Genomic DNA, 15,774 nt, shown 5'->3' with positions numbered 1-15,774 from the left:
TAGATTTGGATGCACGCAGGTCCATTTTTTCAGGTCATCTGGAAAAAAGGCCTTAGCCAAAAATGGACGTGCGGCAAAATTAAGACCAGTGTGCGCCCATTGACTTGGCGGTAAGGTCTCACGCGCTAACCAGGTGGTAAGCATCCGTGTGCGTACACAGGCTCTTACCACCCGGTTAGCGCCATGTGGTAGAAAATGTCTACTGCGTGTTTTTGTATGCACGTCAAAAATGGAATTACCACCCGGGGGACACAGTAGCCGGGCGGTAGTTCCAATTTGAAGCACATTGGACGTGCGTAGACGCCTACATGCCTTAGTAAAAGAACCCCTTAGTTAGCTACACAGGCACTGGCATTCAATTTAAGCCATTGCCCGCATACCTTCCAGATCCATCATTATTATTATTATTAGCATTTGTATAGGGCTACCAGACGCACGCAGCGCTGAACACCTGATACAAAGAGACTGTCCCTGCTCAAAGAGCTTACAGTCTAAATAATACAGACAGACAAGACAGTTACGGGTGAGGGAAGTAATGGGAGCTAAAAAGCAGCAGTGAAAAGGTGGGTTTTCAGCATAGATTTGAAAACAGGTAGAGATGGAGCTAGACATATAGGTCCAGGAAGTCTATTTCAGGCATAAGGTGCCACGAGAGAAAAGGAGCGAAGCCTGGAGTTAGCAGTGGAGGAGAAGGGGGATGAGAAGTGAGATTTGTCCAGTGAGCGGGGTTCACGGGGAGGAATGTAGGGAGAGATGAGAGTGGAGAGGTAATGGGGGGGGGGGGGGGGCTGCAGAGTGGATGCATTTAAAGGTCAGTACGAGAAGTTTAAACTGAATGCGGAAGCGGACAGGGAGCCAGTGAAATGACTTGAGGAGCGGGCTAGTGTGGGTATAACAATTCTGGCGGAAAACAAGTCGTGCTGTAGAATTTTGGACAGATATGAGAGGAGAGAGATGGCTGAGCGGAAGACCAGTGAGACCATCATGAATCTGTCCCCAGATCACCCTGGCACTGCTTGGATTTGCTGAGGTGGTCAGAGCTGATATTTAGGGCCACTGCTCATTTTCATGCTGCAGAATATCAATGGCTGGCCCACTCGGCATGGGTTGAGCCGAAATGAGCCTCTCCTGTCTTCTTAAACCATGTTAAATATCAGACCCTAATTTTGTTTTAGGTGCACTAACTAATTGCACTTCCCTAGTAACGCCATCAATTGCTAGAGCTACAGTGAGCACTTCTTTAAAAGTTTTTCACTTGAATTGCAAAGGAAGCCGCACATCAAAAGTACAATGTGTCCCATTATCCTTTGTTCTTAGACACTGTTTGTAACGCATTTTTGTCCCTGCATAAACAACTCATTCACACTGATGATTCATTTTTCAGCTAGAACACTTACAAGGAAGGCACATTTCTAGCTTTCAATGCATTTATTTATAAAGCTGGTCAGGGAGTGTATATGCAGACTGTGTGCGGGATGAGCAAGAGGAATTTGTCCAGAAAATAATACATACATACAGCTTGTCATTGCTAGCCCAAGTTGAGTGGGCTGGGCTGGTCATTTTTTGAAGTTCATGTCTGATATGGAGCCTTTCTCAGTATTCACAATTCTCACATAAGAACATAAGAGTAGCCATACTGGGTCAGACCAATGGTCTATCTAGCCCAGTATCCTGTTTCCAAGAGCGGCCAAGCTAGGTCACAAGTACCTGGCAGCATTGGAGTCAACTCTGTGGGTGCTGTGGGTGCTTGAGCACCCCCAATATTGAGAAAATTCCTTGTATGTGTCCAGGGAGGGGTTATTTCCATTGGGCTTAGCACCCCCAATAATTTTGAAAAGTTGGCTCCTATGCAACCCAAATCGTGGCAGCATTCCATGCTACAAATCCCAGGGTAAGCAGTAGCTTCCCCATGTTTGTCTCAATAGCAGACTACGGACTTTTTTCTCCAGGAACGTGTCCAAACCTTTTTTTAAACCCAGCTATGCTAACCACTGTTACCACATTCTCCAGAAAAGAGTTCCAGAGCTTAATTATTCTCACTGCCTGCTCACCAATCATGAAGATCTAGATGGACACCTTGATGATATCATTGAGTTCCGGGATTTAACTGAGGGTTAGGGCCAGCGGATGTTATAACATCGTATCCATTTTGGTGGCAATTCTATAATGAGTACCAGAAATTAGGTGTCACGACGCAGCATGCTAAGCGCTAATTCATAACAACATGCTCTAAAATTTGTAGGACAAATTGTTAGTTTTTGGTGTATGGGAATTTTCCAAAGTGGTCATGTAATTCAGTGATCTCTCCAGTTTTGAAAAAGCCATATTAAGTTGTTTGGGTGTAAACAGTACACACTCTCCATCAGATTCTATATATGATGCCCAGATTTGGGTGCCCAAATTTGGACATGATCCCAAGACGCGTATGCAGGGCCAGTTTTAAACATGGTGGTGCCCAGGCCAGAAATTAAGGAGGATGCCCCTTATCCCCCTGGTCTACTTTAACATTTTTATTTCCCTTCTCAGAGGGGCCCCGGCATGGCAGCCATCCTCGCAAGTTGCCTCCGGCTGTCCCCAAAGTTTTCCCTCTCTGCCATGATCTCCCAAGGCAAAAACAGGAAATTGCATCGGGGGGGGGGGGGGGGTGGATCACAGCAGAGAGGGAAAGCTTCGGGGCAGCCACAGGCAGCTTGTAAGAATGGATGCTGCGTCCGAGCCCCTTTGAGAAGGGAAATACATTTTTAAAGAAGATCGGGAAAGGGCTAGATGGAAAGGGACAGAGAGGGGGCAGACTCTAGATGGAAAGGGGCAGATGCTGGATGAAAAGGGATAGGGGCAGGGAGAGGGTCAGACACTGGATGGAAAGGGGCAGAGAGAAGGGGCATACACTGGATAGAAGAGAGAGAAAGGGCAGATGCACAAGCACAGCTGAATGGAAAGGGGCAGAGAGGGGGCAGACAAGGATGAATAGGGACAGGGGCAGACGCTGGATGGAACAGGGCAGAGAGAGGGGTTATATGCTGCATGGAAGGGAGAGAAAGGGCAGATGCACACGCGCAGCTGAATGGAAAGGCACAGAGAGAGGGGGGTGTTAAAAAGAGGTCGGCCCCGGGTGTCAAGTATGCTAGGTACGCCACTGGGTGAATCTCTTCATAAAGGCGATTAACAAATCCCAATAAATAAATAAATAGATACAGAAAAGTAGTTGCCATTAACCAATGCCATTAAGAGATACCCTGTCCTAGAATTACCCTTTAAAAGACCATTTCATATCTATCTATATATGTTTAAATATATTTACGTATATGTATTACTTGTTTTGCATAATGATATTCTAATGGCCTATCTCTTTTCCGTAACTAATTATAATGCTACCCAGTCTATTCTGAGTAAGTTTTAGTAAAGGGAGGTCAGAAATTTAATTTGGAAAGAATATGATTCATTCATATAGGACTTTTAGACTAAACAGTTAATTTACTTGAATGTATGGTTAAAATTTCTATTCCTGCCCTACAGTAAAATGTCACTGAGTTAATCTTAATTGCTTTTCCTCCAATTATAGATACCACCTTCTTTAATACAAGGGAAGGGCATTGGGCTAATATCAGTGTTGAAGTTCCTCTATAGTGCAGTTCAATGACAGTCAAGGTCACATATTGGGATAAGTTACTGAAAAACAGCAGTGCTACAGGACTGGATGCAAAGTCACATGTTCTAACCAAGAAAGGATATAAATAGACTCACACAGCTGGCTGGGAAAAAAGAAGACCAAGTTGTCAAACGGGATGTGCATGGCTTAAAAAATTTTTGGTTTACTTTTTTTACTTTCAAAATTTTCCCAATTTTTATGTGTTTTTTCAAATTGGTTTTAAATGCACATTTTCTGCTGGATTCTGTATAGGTCACCCAAAGTTAGGTGTGCAAATTTGGGTGCTGATCACAAATCTGCACGCAAACCAATTAGCTAATTAGTTGCTAACAATCAATTATTGGAGTTAGCAAGCACTTAATTGGCAATAATTAGCAGTGACGTGCAGATCTGCTCTGCACCCTATTCTATGATTCATTGCATATAACTCCAAAGGGGGCATGACCATGGGAGGGGCATGGGTGGGTCACGGCATCCCCAAGATTTAGGCATGATATTATAGAATAATGTCATTAGTTGGCCGCCAGCATTTATACCAGCTTTTGGCAGGTGTATGGCTCATACCCAAAGTTAGGCAACAGATGGGAGCTAAGCTAGTATTCTTTAAAGACCACTCTCCACAGAGCACCCTTTGCGAAATCCTAGCGTAGTGTGGATCATCCCAGAATCTAACTTTGGGCGCCATTTACTGAACCTCTTCCCCCCCCCCCTTTTATGTTTGCTAAATCTTTTTAAAGAGTGCAAATAATTGCATGCATATTAATAAAACACAGCAGCTAGGCTGATATTTGGTAAAACACAATTCGAAAATGCCAAACCTCTCCGAGAAAAGGTGCAGTGGCTCCCAATCAAAGAACGGATCATCTTCAAAATCTACGCCCTTGTCCACAAAATCATCTACGGCGTTGTCCCAGGATACGTGATAGACCTCATAGACCTACCACCCAGAAACAGTACCGGATCATCACGAACATACTTAAACCTCCATTACCCAAATTGCAAAGGACTCAAATACAAAACAACCTATGCATCCAGCTTCTCCTATATAAGCGCATAACTATGGAACGCAGTCCCAAAAGCTGTGAAAACAATCAATGACCACCTAAACTTCAGGAAATCATTAAAAACCAACCTGTTCAAGAAGACTTACCCTACCGATCCAACGTAAATCCCCACACCCGGCAACACAGCAAAACCAAAGATCGTACTGGACAATATACAACCTTCCCTCCCTTGGACCTTCACAGTGTGTGAAACACACCAACCTTATCCGACCACAATATAACCTTGTATTTGTTCTCTACCGGATATGGCGAATGCCTTTACGGCACTATGTGATCCACATTGAGCGTGCAAATAGGTGGGAAAATATGGGGTACAAATGTAACAAATAAATAAATTCATAGGTATATGCACACACAAGTGATCTGAGGGGCCCTTTTATAAAGCATCAGTAAGCCCAATGCGGGCTTACCACATGCTAACTTGGAACTACCGCCGGCCCAATGCATCCGCCGGTGGTAGTTCTGGCTCAAATGTACAAATGGATGACATCTAAGGCTAAGGGCAGTTTCCCTCTTGTAGAAGGGGGGGGGGGGGGGCAGTGCCAGAGTAAGATGATCAATGGTGCCTACTTCAGACTTGGATGGAATAGGGAGGCTGAAGGTTTCAAGAAAGAGAGTCAATGATTGCAAAGGGGAAGATACATTTATGGCAATCCCCTGAGCAAAGCTTAGATGTTAGCACCTAGGCATGTCGATGGTATATGCCCCAGGCAGAGCAGAAAATATATCTGATTGAGTATTACTGTAAGATGTATACATGAATGAAATTGCTCGCTACTGTGAATGTATTTACATATATAAGATGTAGAATGCTGCGGCCATAATAAATTCCCACTCTTTTCTCGGATAGCTTGTCAAATGTGGATATATGTTGTGTAAGGTTTGGCATGAAAGGAGAGTGCTAAGGTGCCGACTGCCCAGTTTCTGTCAACTTCCACTCATTCAGTATGACTTTTGAGCAAGTCGGTTTACCTCCCTAACAAAATATTGAGTTGAAGGGAGGTAATCTATAAGAAAGTGAATTAAAAACACCAATACGTTGTACTAAAATGATCTATTGGGCAGTCAGTAGATCTAGACACTACCGATTGTCAGTAGCTATAACCATGTTTGAAATTAAGACATGTTGTTCATAGATTTTATGACAAATCCGAGCATAGAATGGTGATTGCTGTATTAATCCACTTGGATACGTGGAAATAATGGAAAACTGCCAAGTTGTAGGTCATATCTTTTTATTGGGCTAATTTAGGGGCCCTTTTAACTAAAGGGCATTAAGGGGTCCTTTTACTATGGTGTGCTGAAAAACGGCCTGTACTGGTGTAGACGCATGTATTGGACGCACCCAGGTCCATTTTTCAGCATGCCTGCGTAAAAGGCCTTTTATTGCCGAAAATGGACACTCGGCAAGATAAAAATCAGCGCACGTCCATTTTGGCCCTGAGACCTTACCGCCACCCATTGACTTAGCGGTAAGGTCTCACACATTAACTGGGCGGTAATCACCGATTACCACCCGGTTAGCGTCACATTGGTAGGAAACAAATTATTTTCTGCTGCGCTTTTTGGATGCCTGTAGAAAATAGATTTACCGCCCGGGTTACGGGGTAGCTCTAATTTGACATGCGTTGTACGCGCGTAGGTGCCTACGCGTCTTGGTGAAAGGGCCCCTAAGCCCTTAATACACGGTTAGCATTGTAGAATCAGCATGTTGTGATATTTGTCCTGTTTCCAAGCGCTAATGTGTGCTAGCGAAGTTTCAAAACCATTTTTGGGAGGGGATGCGGTATGGGCAGAGAGTGGGCTTAGATGCATTAGCCAGTTAATGCGTTACACTTTACATACACTAACTGGCTAACACAGCGCTAACGCAGTGGTAATATGGGTGCACTTAGCACCTTTTAAATAAGAGGCAGAAAGTGTAATGTGTTAGCTCTAGACAAGGTACCGTGCGCTGATGACAACATTAACCTGCAAAATAAAGTTGAAATGAAAATGTTGAAAAATGCTGCATTAGATTTGCACGTGGGCAAATCCTGTGTTAAGCCATATTATCAGCAAATCTTAGCACGAGTTAATAAAAGGGCCTCTTAATATATTTGTGACAAGTTTTAGAGTGTTCTTCTCTTCTTTTTAGGACAGCTTTGAAAACTCATCTTTTCCAACCTTTTCATAATTGTTAATTACATGCCCAGCCCATCCTCTGCAATTACCCTGCTAAAATGTTCATTACTTCACATTAACATTCTTCATAATTAGTGTGGACACTTAATCTTGAGGAGATGCTGTTATCCTGCACTAACAGCACATTTGACAGTGCATGGTATGTTTTCCACTAGAGAGCTGCACAGGAATGGGGATTGCGGGAATCCCATGGAACACGCAAGATTCCTGCTGGTATGGAAGAAGTTGCCACGGGATCCCCAGGGGGATGAATGAAGTTGCCATGAGATTCCCGCAGGAGTGTAGTCAAAATCTCCTGTAACTGCAGAATGAAGCTTGAAACGTACAGAGAGATGCAGTTGGAGTGCTGGAATGAGGCTTGGAATGCCCAGAGAGGCAGCTGGAACACCAGACTGAGGCTTGGGACACTTATTGGTTGAATAGTGAATACCATCCAAAAAACTACAGGAAGTTGTTGGGGTTGGGCGGAAACAGAGGGCTACGAGCGGGCGTGGGTGGGGATGGAGGAGATTAATTGTGGGGATAGGTGGTGATGGAATGGATCTTTGTGGGTACAGGTGGGTATGGGTTAGATTCTATTGGGGATGGGCAGGGATGGGTGAAATTTCTTTCCCCCTGCAACTCTCTATTTTCCATGCTACCCACACAAATTCTCCATCCATGTCCCTCCTATTTCCTGTCCCCAGCACATTTCCTGCAGAATGTAATGCACGCTAATAGGTAAACCACCGTGTTAGGCTTGTGCAGAAGTGATTAACATTTGCTAATTCACATATTGACCCCTGGAATCTATATAGGTCACCCTATATATATGGCCTAGTGGTTAGGGTGGTGGACTTTGGTCCTGGGGAGCTGAGGAAATGAGTTTGATTCCCACTTCAGGCACAGGCAGCTCCTTGTGACTCTGGGCAAGTCACTTAACCCTCCATTGCCCCAGGTACAAATAAGTACCTGTATACAATGTGTAAGCCGCACTGAACCTGCCATGAGTGGGAAAGCGCAGGGTACAAATGGAACAAAAAAATAAATAATTTGGGTGTGCAGGGACAGATGCATATATAAATTAATTAGTTCATGAGCCATTAATTAATTATTGGTGTTAATTGGCACTAATTTGGACTTTGACATGCATCTGCCTACATGCTATTCTATAAAGCTGTGCGCTCAAATCTCTCGCACCATCTAAAAGGGGGTGTGGCCCTGGGAGGACCATGGGAGGGTCAGGGGCATTCCAAAAATTTAGACACAGTGTTAAAGAATTTGTGGGTTTCAGCAGGCATAAGGTCCTCATGCCCAAAGTTGTGTGTGGGAATCGGCACAAAGCTCTACTCTATAAGGGGTGCTTGGTATGGAGTGCCCTTTATAGAAAGCTAGTTTAGCATGAATCTTTCTGGCACCTAAATTTGGGCATCATTTACTGAAGCAGTTCCTCCATTCTTAACACTCTTTACTAGAAGAGCCCTTAGATGGGTTATTAAAAGCATTGAATGCCCACCTCTTTAACATTGCTTTTGACTCGTAAGCACTTGTAACCACTCGCCTCCACCTACCCTCCTCTCTTCCTTCCCGTTCACATTAATTGATTTGATTTGCTTACTTTATTTATTTTTTGTCTATTAGATTGTAAGCTCTTTGAGCAGGGACTGTCTATGTTTGTGCAGCGCTGCGTATGCCTTGTAGCGCTATAGAAATGCTAAATAGTAGTAGTAGTAGTAGTAGTAGCATATAAAACCAAGAAAGGTTTTCTATACAGCCATGTTACTCTCCAATGTATTGCATAGATGCATAGAGTTAATACAAGATTACAGACCATCTGAATGCCTTAGCAGTACAGGACAGTTGTATTAAATTTATTTCAGATGAAAATAGACTGTTATACATTAAGGCTATTTAACCGGCTCCTGGACAGTTAAATAGCCTTAAACCGGCTAAATGCTAATATTCAGCATGAGATAGGTGGAGTGCAGGAGTGGCCTAGTGGTTAGAGCACCGGTCTTGCAATCCGGAGGTGGCTGGTTCAAATCCCACTGCTGCACCTTGTGATCTTGGGCAAGTCACTTAACCCTCCATTGCCTCAGGTACAAACTTAGATTGTGAGCCCTCCTGGGACAGAGAAATATCCAGTGTACCTGAACGTAACTCACCTTGAGCTACTACTGAAAAAGGTGTGAGCAAAATCAAAATAAATAAAATATCTATCTGAATATTAGTGCTTAGTGGCTAGTCTGATCACTGGCTATGTTGCACAACATAGCCGGTTGGCTCCAATATTCATTGACTAGTTGGCTAAGTTTAGAAGCATAAATAGCAGGTCTATCTTTGGCCACTATAACTTAGCCAGTCAGATATCAGAATAACCAGCTATGTGCATAGTGGCCAACCCCCCCCCAAAAAAAATTCAATGCCAGTCACCGGATATGGCCCCGGCATTGAATTTCCAGGTTCACTGCTGTCCATGGCAGGCAACCCGGTTAACTATTGGCCTCTAAAACAATGGTACTATCTGGCAGAACATAGAAAATTACAAAATCAACACAATCCAACAGTAAAATAAGATTTGAGTACACTAAGCTGCAGAATAAGCTTGGCAAATACCCTGTTAAAGTGAACCTTTTCCCCATAATTGTGCACCTTATCAGCTGCTGCAATGTATACCTAAAACTTATGTGATGTCCAGACCAGTGAGAAACATATCTATACGTGCATTTAGATAGCTCCTTCTTGATTTTTAAGATGCAAAATTGCCTTAATGCATGTATATCATAACAATAGAAGATTAAAGTTTATTTATGATACAAGCAATGTGCCCATTTCAAATACAGTATTCTGTGTAGCCAAGTTTGTTTTAATCTGGTTTCGGAGTTCCTCCTCCATTTGGAAATGGGACTTGAGTGAATGCAGAACTCAACAGAAGAGGGTTCCACTGCAATATAATGGCAGAATCCATTTTCTACAAAGAAACCATTCATATAACTATGTGGGGTGTGGCTGGAAAACATTACGGAAGAGTAGTACGTACCGGGAAATAGAAACATGGCGTCTGCCCTGCCCTCAGGAAGTAAAACAGACTTCGGCCAGTCAGCAGGAGATTTCAAACCATTTCTCAGACACAAAGGCCACAGGAATTAGATGCCGATCAGAAGAGGGTCTGCAGCGAGCAGAAACATGGGCTTGCGCGTGCTGGTAGGTAACACACAACAAGCAAGCCTTGTCAGGCCTGCTGCAAAAATCAGCTCTTTAGAGGAAAAAAAATCTCTAAAATAATGCTTTCAATTGGGGTTTTGACCTCTTTTTGTTCCTCCATGTTGGTTGTTTCCCCAGAAAACAAAAAAAAATAAAAATTTGATAAAGAGTATTCAGTATTCAAGTTAATTTAGAGAGATTATGCTATATAGTCTATACTACTATTTGGTTTTATATTTTAGGCATGCCAGCTCTGTGGGTGCTTGAGTACCCTCAATATTGACCATCGAAATTGCGCGTGGAAATCCGGTCATATTCTGGATTTGCATGCACAATTTAATTACTTTTAACAAGTCTATCAGCACCGATAATTGCCACATTACAAGCAATTATTGATACTAATTGGCATTAATTAGAATTTACATGCACAACTTGCTAGGCATATTCTGTAACATGGCACACGTAAATTCTAATGTGTGCTGCCAAAAAGGGGACATGGCCATGGAAGGACCGTGGGCATTCCAAAACTCTATGCGCACAGTTATAGAATATACCTACTCTGTGACTAACTTAGCCACTGGTATTTACACCAAGTTTTTCCTTTGGCTTAAATGGACACACCTAAATTTAGGCACAGGAATGGCCACCAGCATAGTCTATAATCTGGCTAAGCGTATTCTATAAACCACGCCTAATTCCAGGTGTGGCTTACAGAATACACTCACGGCATATATATTTTCAGCGCCGATTTTTAAGGTGTCGTAAATAGAATTGAGTCCTTAGGGTGTATCCATATGCTTAGAAGACGATTCAACAGGGAACTGCTGTACCCTACCCTTCAAGGCTGGAACTGTGTACCTTTGCAGTGAAACTGAAGTTTTGTTTTAATGCATTCAGGTTCATTTGTTGGGAGGTCAATGAATTCCAACAAAGCATTACCTTGAGATGAAAGCAATGAACCCCTTTCCAACCAATGCTCATTATGTCAATGCGGAGTACTGATGGCAGTGCAGACAAGACAGGGATGAGTAGCACAATGCACAGACAAGACAGGGAGAAACAGAAGAAACTAGAACAGCCCAATTGTACCCCAGCGTTGGTTGGCTGAGGTTCACATCAGAACTAACGTATACATACACTTAATGAAATGGTTTGAAAATCCTTGCCAATTTGTGTCTACCAATTATGTAAGAAACCCAGGCTATAATAGCTGCTACAAAAATAATTTGCAAACAACATCTGAAATGTATTAATATTTGCTTATATTGTAATATATAATAAAGAGCTAATCTCTTGGCTATTTCATTAAATTACTTATGGATTCTTTGGTTAGTTACTGGTAAGTCTCCGTATCAATCATTACTGAGTACTCAGTTACCCTTTGTAGTTAAAAAGGATAGCAATAAAGTAGTCTTTTCATGCACTGTTTTTCAGCTAGGTCACTTACATTGCTTCCAAGATCCTCATTCTATATCTATTCAGCTCTTAATGTAATGTTAACTTTTACAATGTTCAGCACTAGCAACATGGAGCATTTATGCCCAGTCATTCCTCGGATAATATAATAAGGTTGGTGAAGGGAATACCTGTCTCCTATCGTCACTGGATACTAGAATAATGATATAAACTTTCATACTGTGCTGTGTATAGACAACACAGGACACCATCAAGTCAGTGTCTGAAACCTAACTGATACCACATCTATTGTTTTGCTACAAGCAAGCAATATTTTCGAGATAATTTGATGTTGTCAAGATATTGGCTTCCAAGCTTGTACATAATTATTTTAGTGTATGAAGTACTGATAACTTCTTATTTTGGTTCCAAAATAATCAAATTCCAGCTTTTCTAAGACATAAAATTGATCATGATGCCAGGCACTTTTAAGAGTGGCAGGGCACAAGAACAAGCCAATTGACCTTTGGGCAGCTGCTAACTTAATATATATCCAACAATGTGATCCAAAACGTTACGTACAACTGAAAGAAATAACATACATAAAGACCAAAGGGCCTCCTTCCACGATGAGACAGACGTTTCCTTCACTAGAAATTCTGAAGTCTCTAGTTCACACATCTTTAACGTTAGTTTTGGCACAAGACAAGATAATGTGAGAGGGTATCATAACAGCCCACAGAAGTCAAACACATGGCATGTTTTCTCCAGGAACAATCGCAAATTGCAACAACAAAAACAACAGCAGCAACAAAACGTAACTCAGACTTCAATGCACAACAGCTGCTACAGGTATTATGGACGAAGAGCACGTTCTTACCTGTTTCCATTGAATGTGGTCTTGTAGACGCCAGGCTGAGACAACGACTCGTCAGTGTAGACTGGCACTGGTGTTCTTACACATTCATGAGAGCACTGCAGTGTTTCGTTGTAGGCTGTGAATATGTCCATGTTACTTGGCACGCGGGCGGTGGTGAAATCGGTCAAGTTCTGGCAGCTTTCTTCCTGCTGGTTAATTTTGCGCTGATGGCTGTTTCGTCTGGTGTTCCCACTTTGTGCACAACTAAGAAAGAAATGGAAAAATATCTGAAATGTTTCAAAGAAATAGTGCTTCATTCTCTGAGGTCTTTTCTCCTATAATTATGTGTCTATGGGAAAAAATCTTGTTGACAAGGCCCTGCATGTGTTATGGGACAATTCTTTAAGGAGATACCTAGTTTAAGCAACAGGAACATAAGTTAATGACCTCTTATAGAATACTGACTAGCGGAAAAGTAAACACCATGTTTTTGAGCATTTACTTTGCTGGTTGATGTGGAGGCATGTTTTGGAGTGTGCTTTGCATAGGTGTGAAGTTTGGGCGGAGCATAGATGGAGGATGCACATAAGCACAAACTATACAATCCTATCATTTACATACCTTCTAGCTAACGTCAAAGTGTGAAGCTGGTAGACGTGTTTGACCACAAATATATTGCATAAACTACCTCCAATGTAGTTCGAAAATACCATAGATTTCAGAGGTGCCACGCACTGGATATTGATTTTAGACCAGTGAGAATTATGCACCTACCTCCTCATTGGTTCATAGTATAAAGGGTTTTTTTCAAAAACGTTTTTCAACTCTATTCCGGTTTATTCACATTTCCAAACAATTCAAGCATAATAAAGTTGACATAGCTGGAATACTCATCTCAGGATGAGCTGTATGTGCAAGGGGCTGAGAAATGCCGACACCGTTTAAATTAGGGGGTGTTCCTCGAAACAGCTCCAGGGCTAAACATAGTCTATGTCAGATTAAATAATCCCCCGATTGACTGATAATGAATTCATCCTGAGAAGAGTATTTTTGAAAACATTAAGAAAACCTTTATACTAAGGACCGATGAGGAGGTGGGTGCATCATTTTCATTGGTCTAAAATCAATATCCAGTGAGTGGCACCGCTGAGGTCTATGGTATATTTGAGCTACATTGGAGGTTGTTTATGCAACGGATTAGTAAAGCCCTCCTGAAAAATTGTTGCAATTGCTTTTTTGCACCATAAACATAAGCGTGCTTTCTGCCACTTGTGCTAATATTGTATAAAGAAAGTTAGGCACCTTGGAATAAGCACCTGTTTACGTGCTGGGCAGACTTATACGGTCTGTGCCAGAGCCGGTGGTTGGGAGGTGGGGCTGGTGGTTGGGAGGCGGGGATAGTGCTGGGCAGACTTATACGGTCTGTGCCCTGAAGAGCACAGGTACAAATCAAAGTAGGGTATACACAAAAAGTAGCACATATGAGTTATCTTGTTGGGCAGACTGGATGGACCGTGCAGGTCTTTTTCTGCCGTCATCTACTATGTTATGTTACTATGTTATCCTATCATATACATATAACCCAGCTCATATAAATATCAATAAATTCCATTTTAATCAAAGATATTTAAAGATATCTATTCGCAAATATAGGATCCTTCAGAATTCCCCCAGCATCACCACACAGGCTTATTAACGTGAGCCAGGCACTTTTATGGTGAGCTAGTATTCCTCATTTGATCCATAAATTTAATCAAAAAACTTTTTTCTTTTTTCTTTTTTCTTTTTACTTTTCTTTCTATTCTCTCTCTTATATAGCTTAAAACATAGGCACTTAGCTTATATCCGTGGTATCACTCAAGAACTTTCTTTGTATGAAAGACTTTAAAGAAGTAAATTATTCATTTGTTCATCTCGGAGATCCTCATACCGACATGAATTCACGTTTCGCACATAAGTGCTGTATCAAGGCATATCTCCTAAAAATATAAAATCCATTATCAACCAGCGTGTCCTATTTCTTTATAAATACTTTTTATATAGATAATCTCCAAATACCTCTGATTTTCACGGAGAAAATTCCCCATTCTTTCATCATTCTTATTTTCTCAAAGATGGCCGCGGCGTTCATGTTACTTAAATAGGGGAGTTCCCTGTTACTTACATCAATATTTTATAAACCAATCCCAGAGCCCATCCATCGAAACTCCTCCTCCTCTATTTAGACTACTGACATCCATTCTATCTCGCGATTTAAACCATTTGGCTGTACCGAATTTAAAGAAAAAATCCAAGACTGTTCTTTATAATTTAACAAATTTTCCATATTACCACCCTCCCACCCTACTTTAATATGGTCAATTATTCTCCATCGTATATCGGTAATTTTATGATCAAGCTCCATCCAATGTTGTACAAGAGGAGCTTCCTCCTTTTTAGTGAGAATCCTAGATTTATGTTCATTTAATCGTATTTTCACCGGGCGCTTACTTCTCCCCACATATATCTTATTACATGGACACATTATTATATAAACTACCATCATTGTGGAACAATTTGTAACTGAACGAGATCTTAATATTTGTTTGGTTTGAGGATCCATCCATTCTGATCCAAGAATCGTTTGATCACACCATTGGCATTTTCCACAACTATTATGTTGTGCACATCTTACTTCCTCTTGAATCCTACTTTTTTTCTTTGAAAGCAGTTCTCCTATATTTTTAGATCTAGAGAAAGTAACCAAAGGTTCTTCACAGAAAACACCCTCCAGCTGTAAAACGTGCCAGTTCTTTTTAATAGATTGTGCCAAAAATCTTGACAAAGAAGAAAAAGGAAGAACGCATACCAATCTCTCATCCTTATTAGCTTCAACCACTTGTTCTTGTAATAATAAACTTCTTTGTGCATAACGTGCACGGAGATAGGCTCTCCTTATTGTTCTTTCCGGGTAGCCTCGTGATCTAAAGCGTTCTTTTAATATCTCCGCCTGTTTTTTAAAATCCACCAATGAGGAACATAATCTTCTTAATCTCAAAAATTGTCCAATAGGTATTAACTTTTTGGATATCCATATTGAAAAGAAGGCGGGTAAAATTTGTACATCTATTTTTCGAAAACAAACGGATCGTAATAATTATCTTCATTTTACAAGTTTTCATCCGCATTATTTGAAAAATAATTTACCTATTGGACAATTTTTGAGATTAAGAAGATTATGTTCCTCATTGGTGGATTTTAAAAAACAGGCGGAGATATTAAAAGAACGCTTTAGATCACGAGGCTACCCGGAAAGAACAATAAGGAGAGCCTATCTCCGTGCACGTTATGCACAAAGAAGTTTATTATTACAAGAACAAGTGGTTGAAGCTAATAAGGATGAGAGATTGGTATGCGTTCTTCCTTTTTCTTCTTTGTCAAGATTTTTGGCACAATCTATT

General features: G+C 41.4%; 1 protein-coding gene across 1 annotated transcript in view; it reads right to left on the bottom strand.

Moving 5' to 3' along the window:
* Nucleotides 1–9,975: 9,975 nt before the first annotated feature.
* The window catches only part of LOC115482407 (adherens junction-associated protein 1-like), a 197,916-nt gene continuing 192,117 nt past the window's right edge, over nucleotides 9,976–15,774 (bottom strand). The window contains exons 4-5 of the mRNA XM_030222154.1: nucleotides 12,356–12,598; nucleotides 9,976–10,045 (exon numbers count right to left, since the gene is read on the bottom strand). Coding sequence (XP_030078014.1) covers nucleotides 9,976–10,045; nucleotides 12,356–12,598 — 313 coding nt within the window. The remainder of the gene's footprint in view (nucleotides 10,046–12,355; nucleotides 12,599–15,774) is intronic.

The sequence above is a fragment of the Microcaecilia unicolor genome, chromosome 13, assembly GCF_901765095.1.
Source record: "Microcaecilia unicolor chromosome 13, aMicUni1.1, whole genome shotgun sequence".
NCBI lineage: Eukaryota > Metazoa > Chordata > Amphibia > Gymnophiona > Siphonopidae > Microcaecilia > Microcaecilia unicolor.
This window is presented reverse-complemented; position numbering and strand designations above follow the sequence as displayed.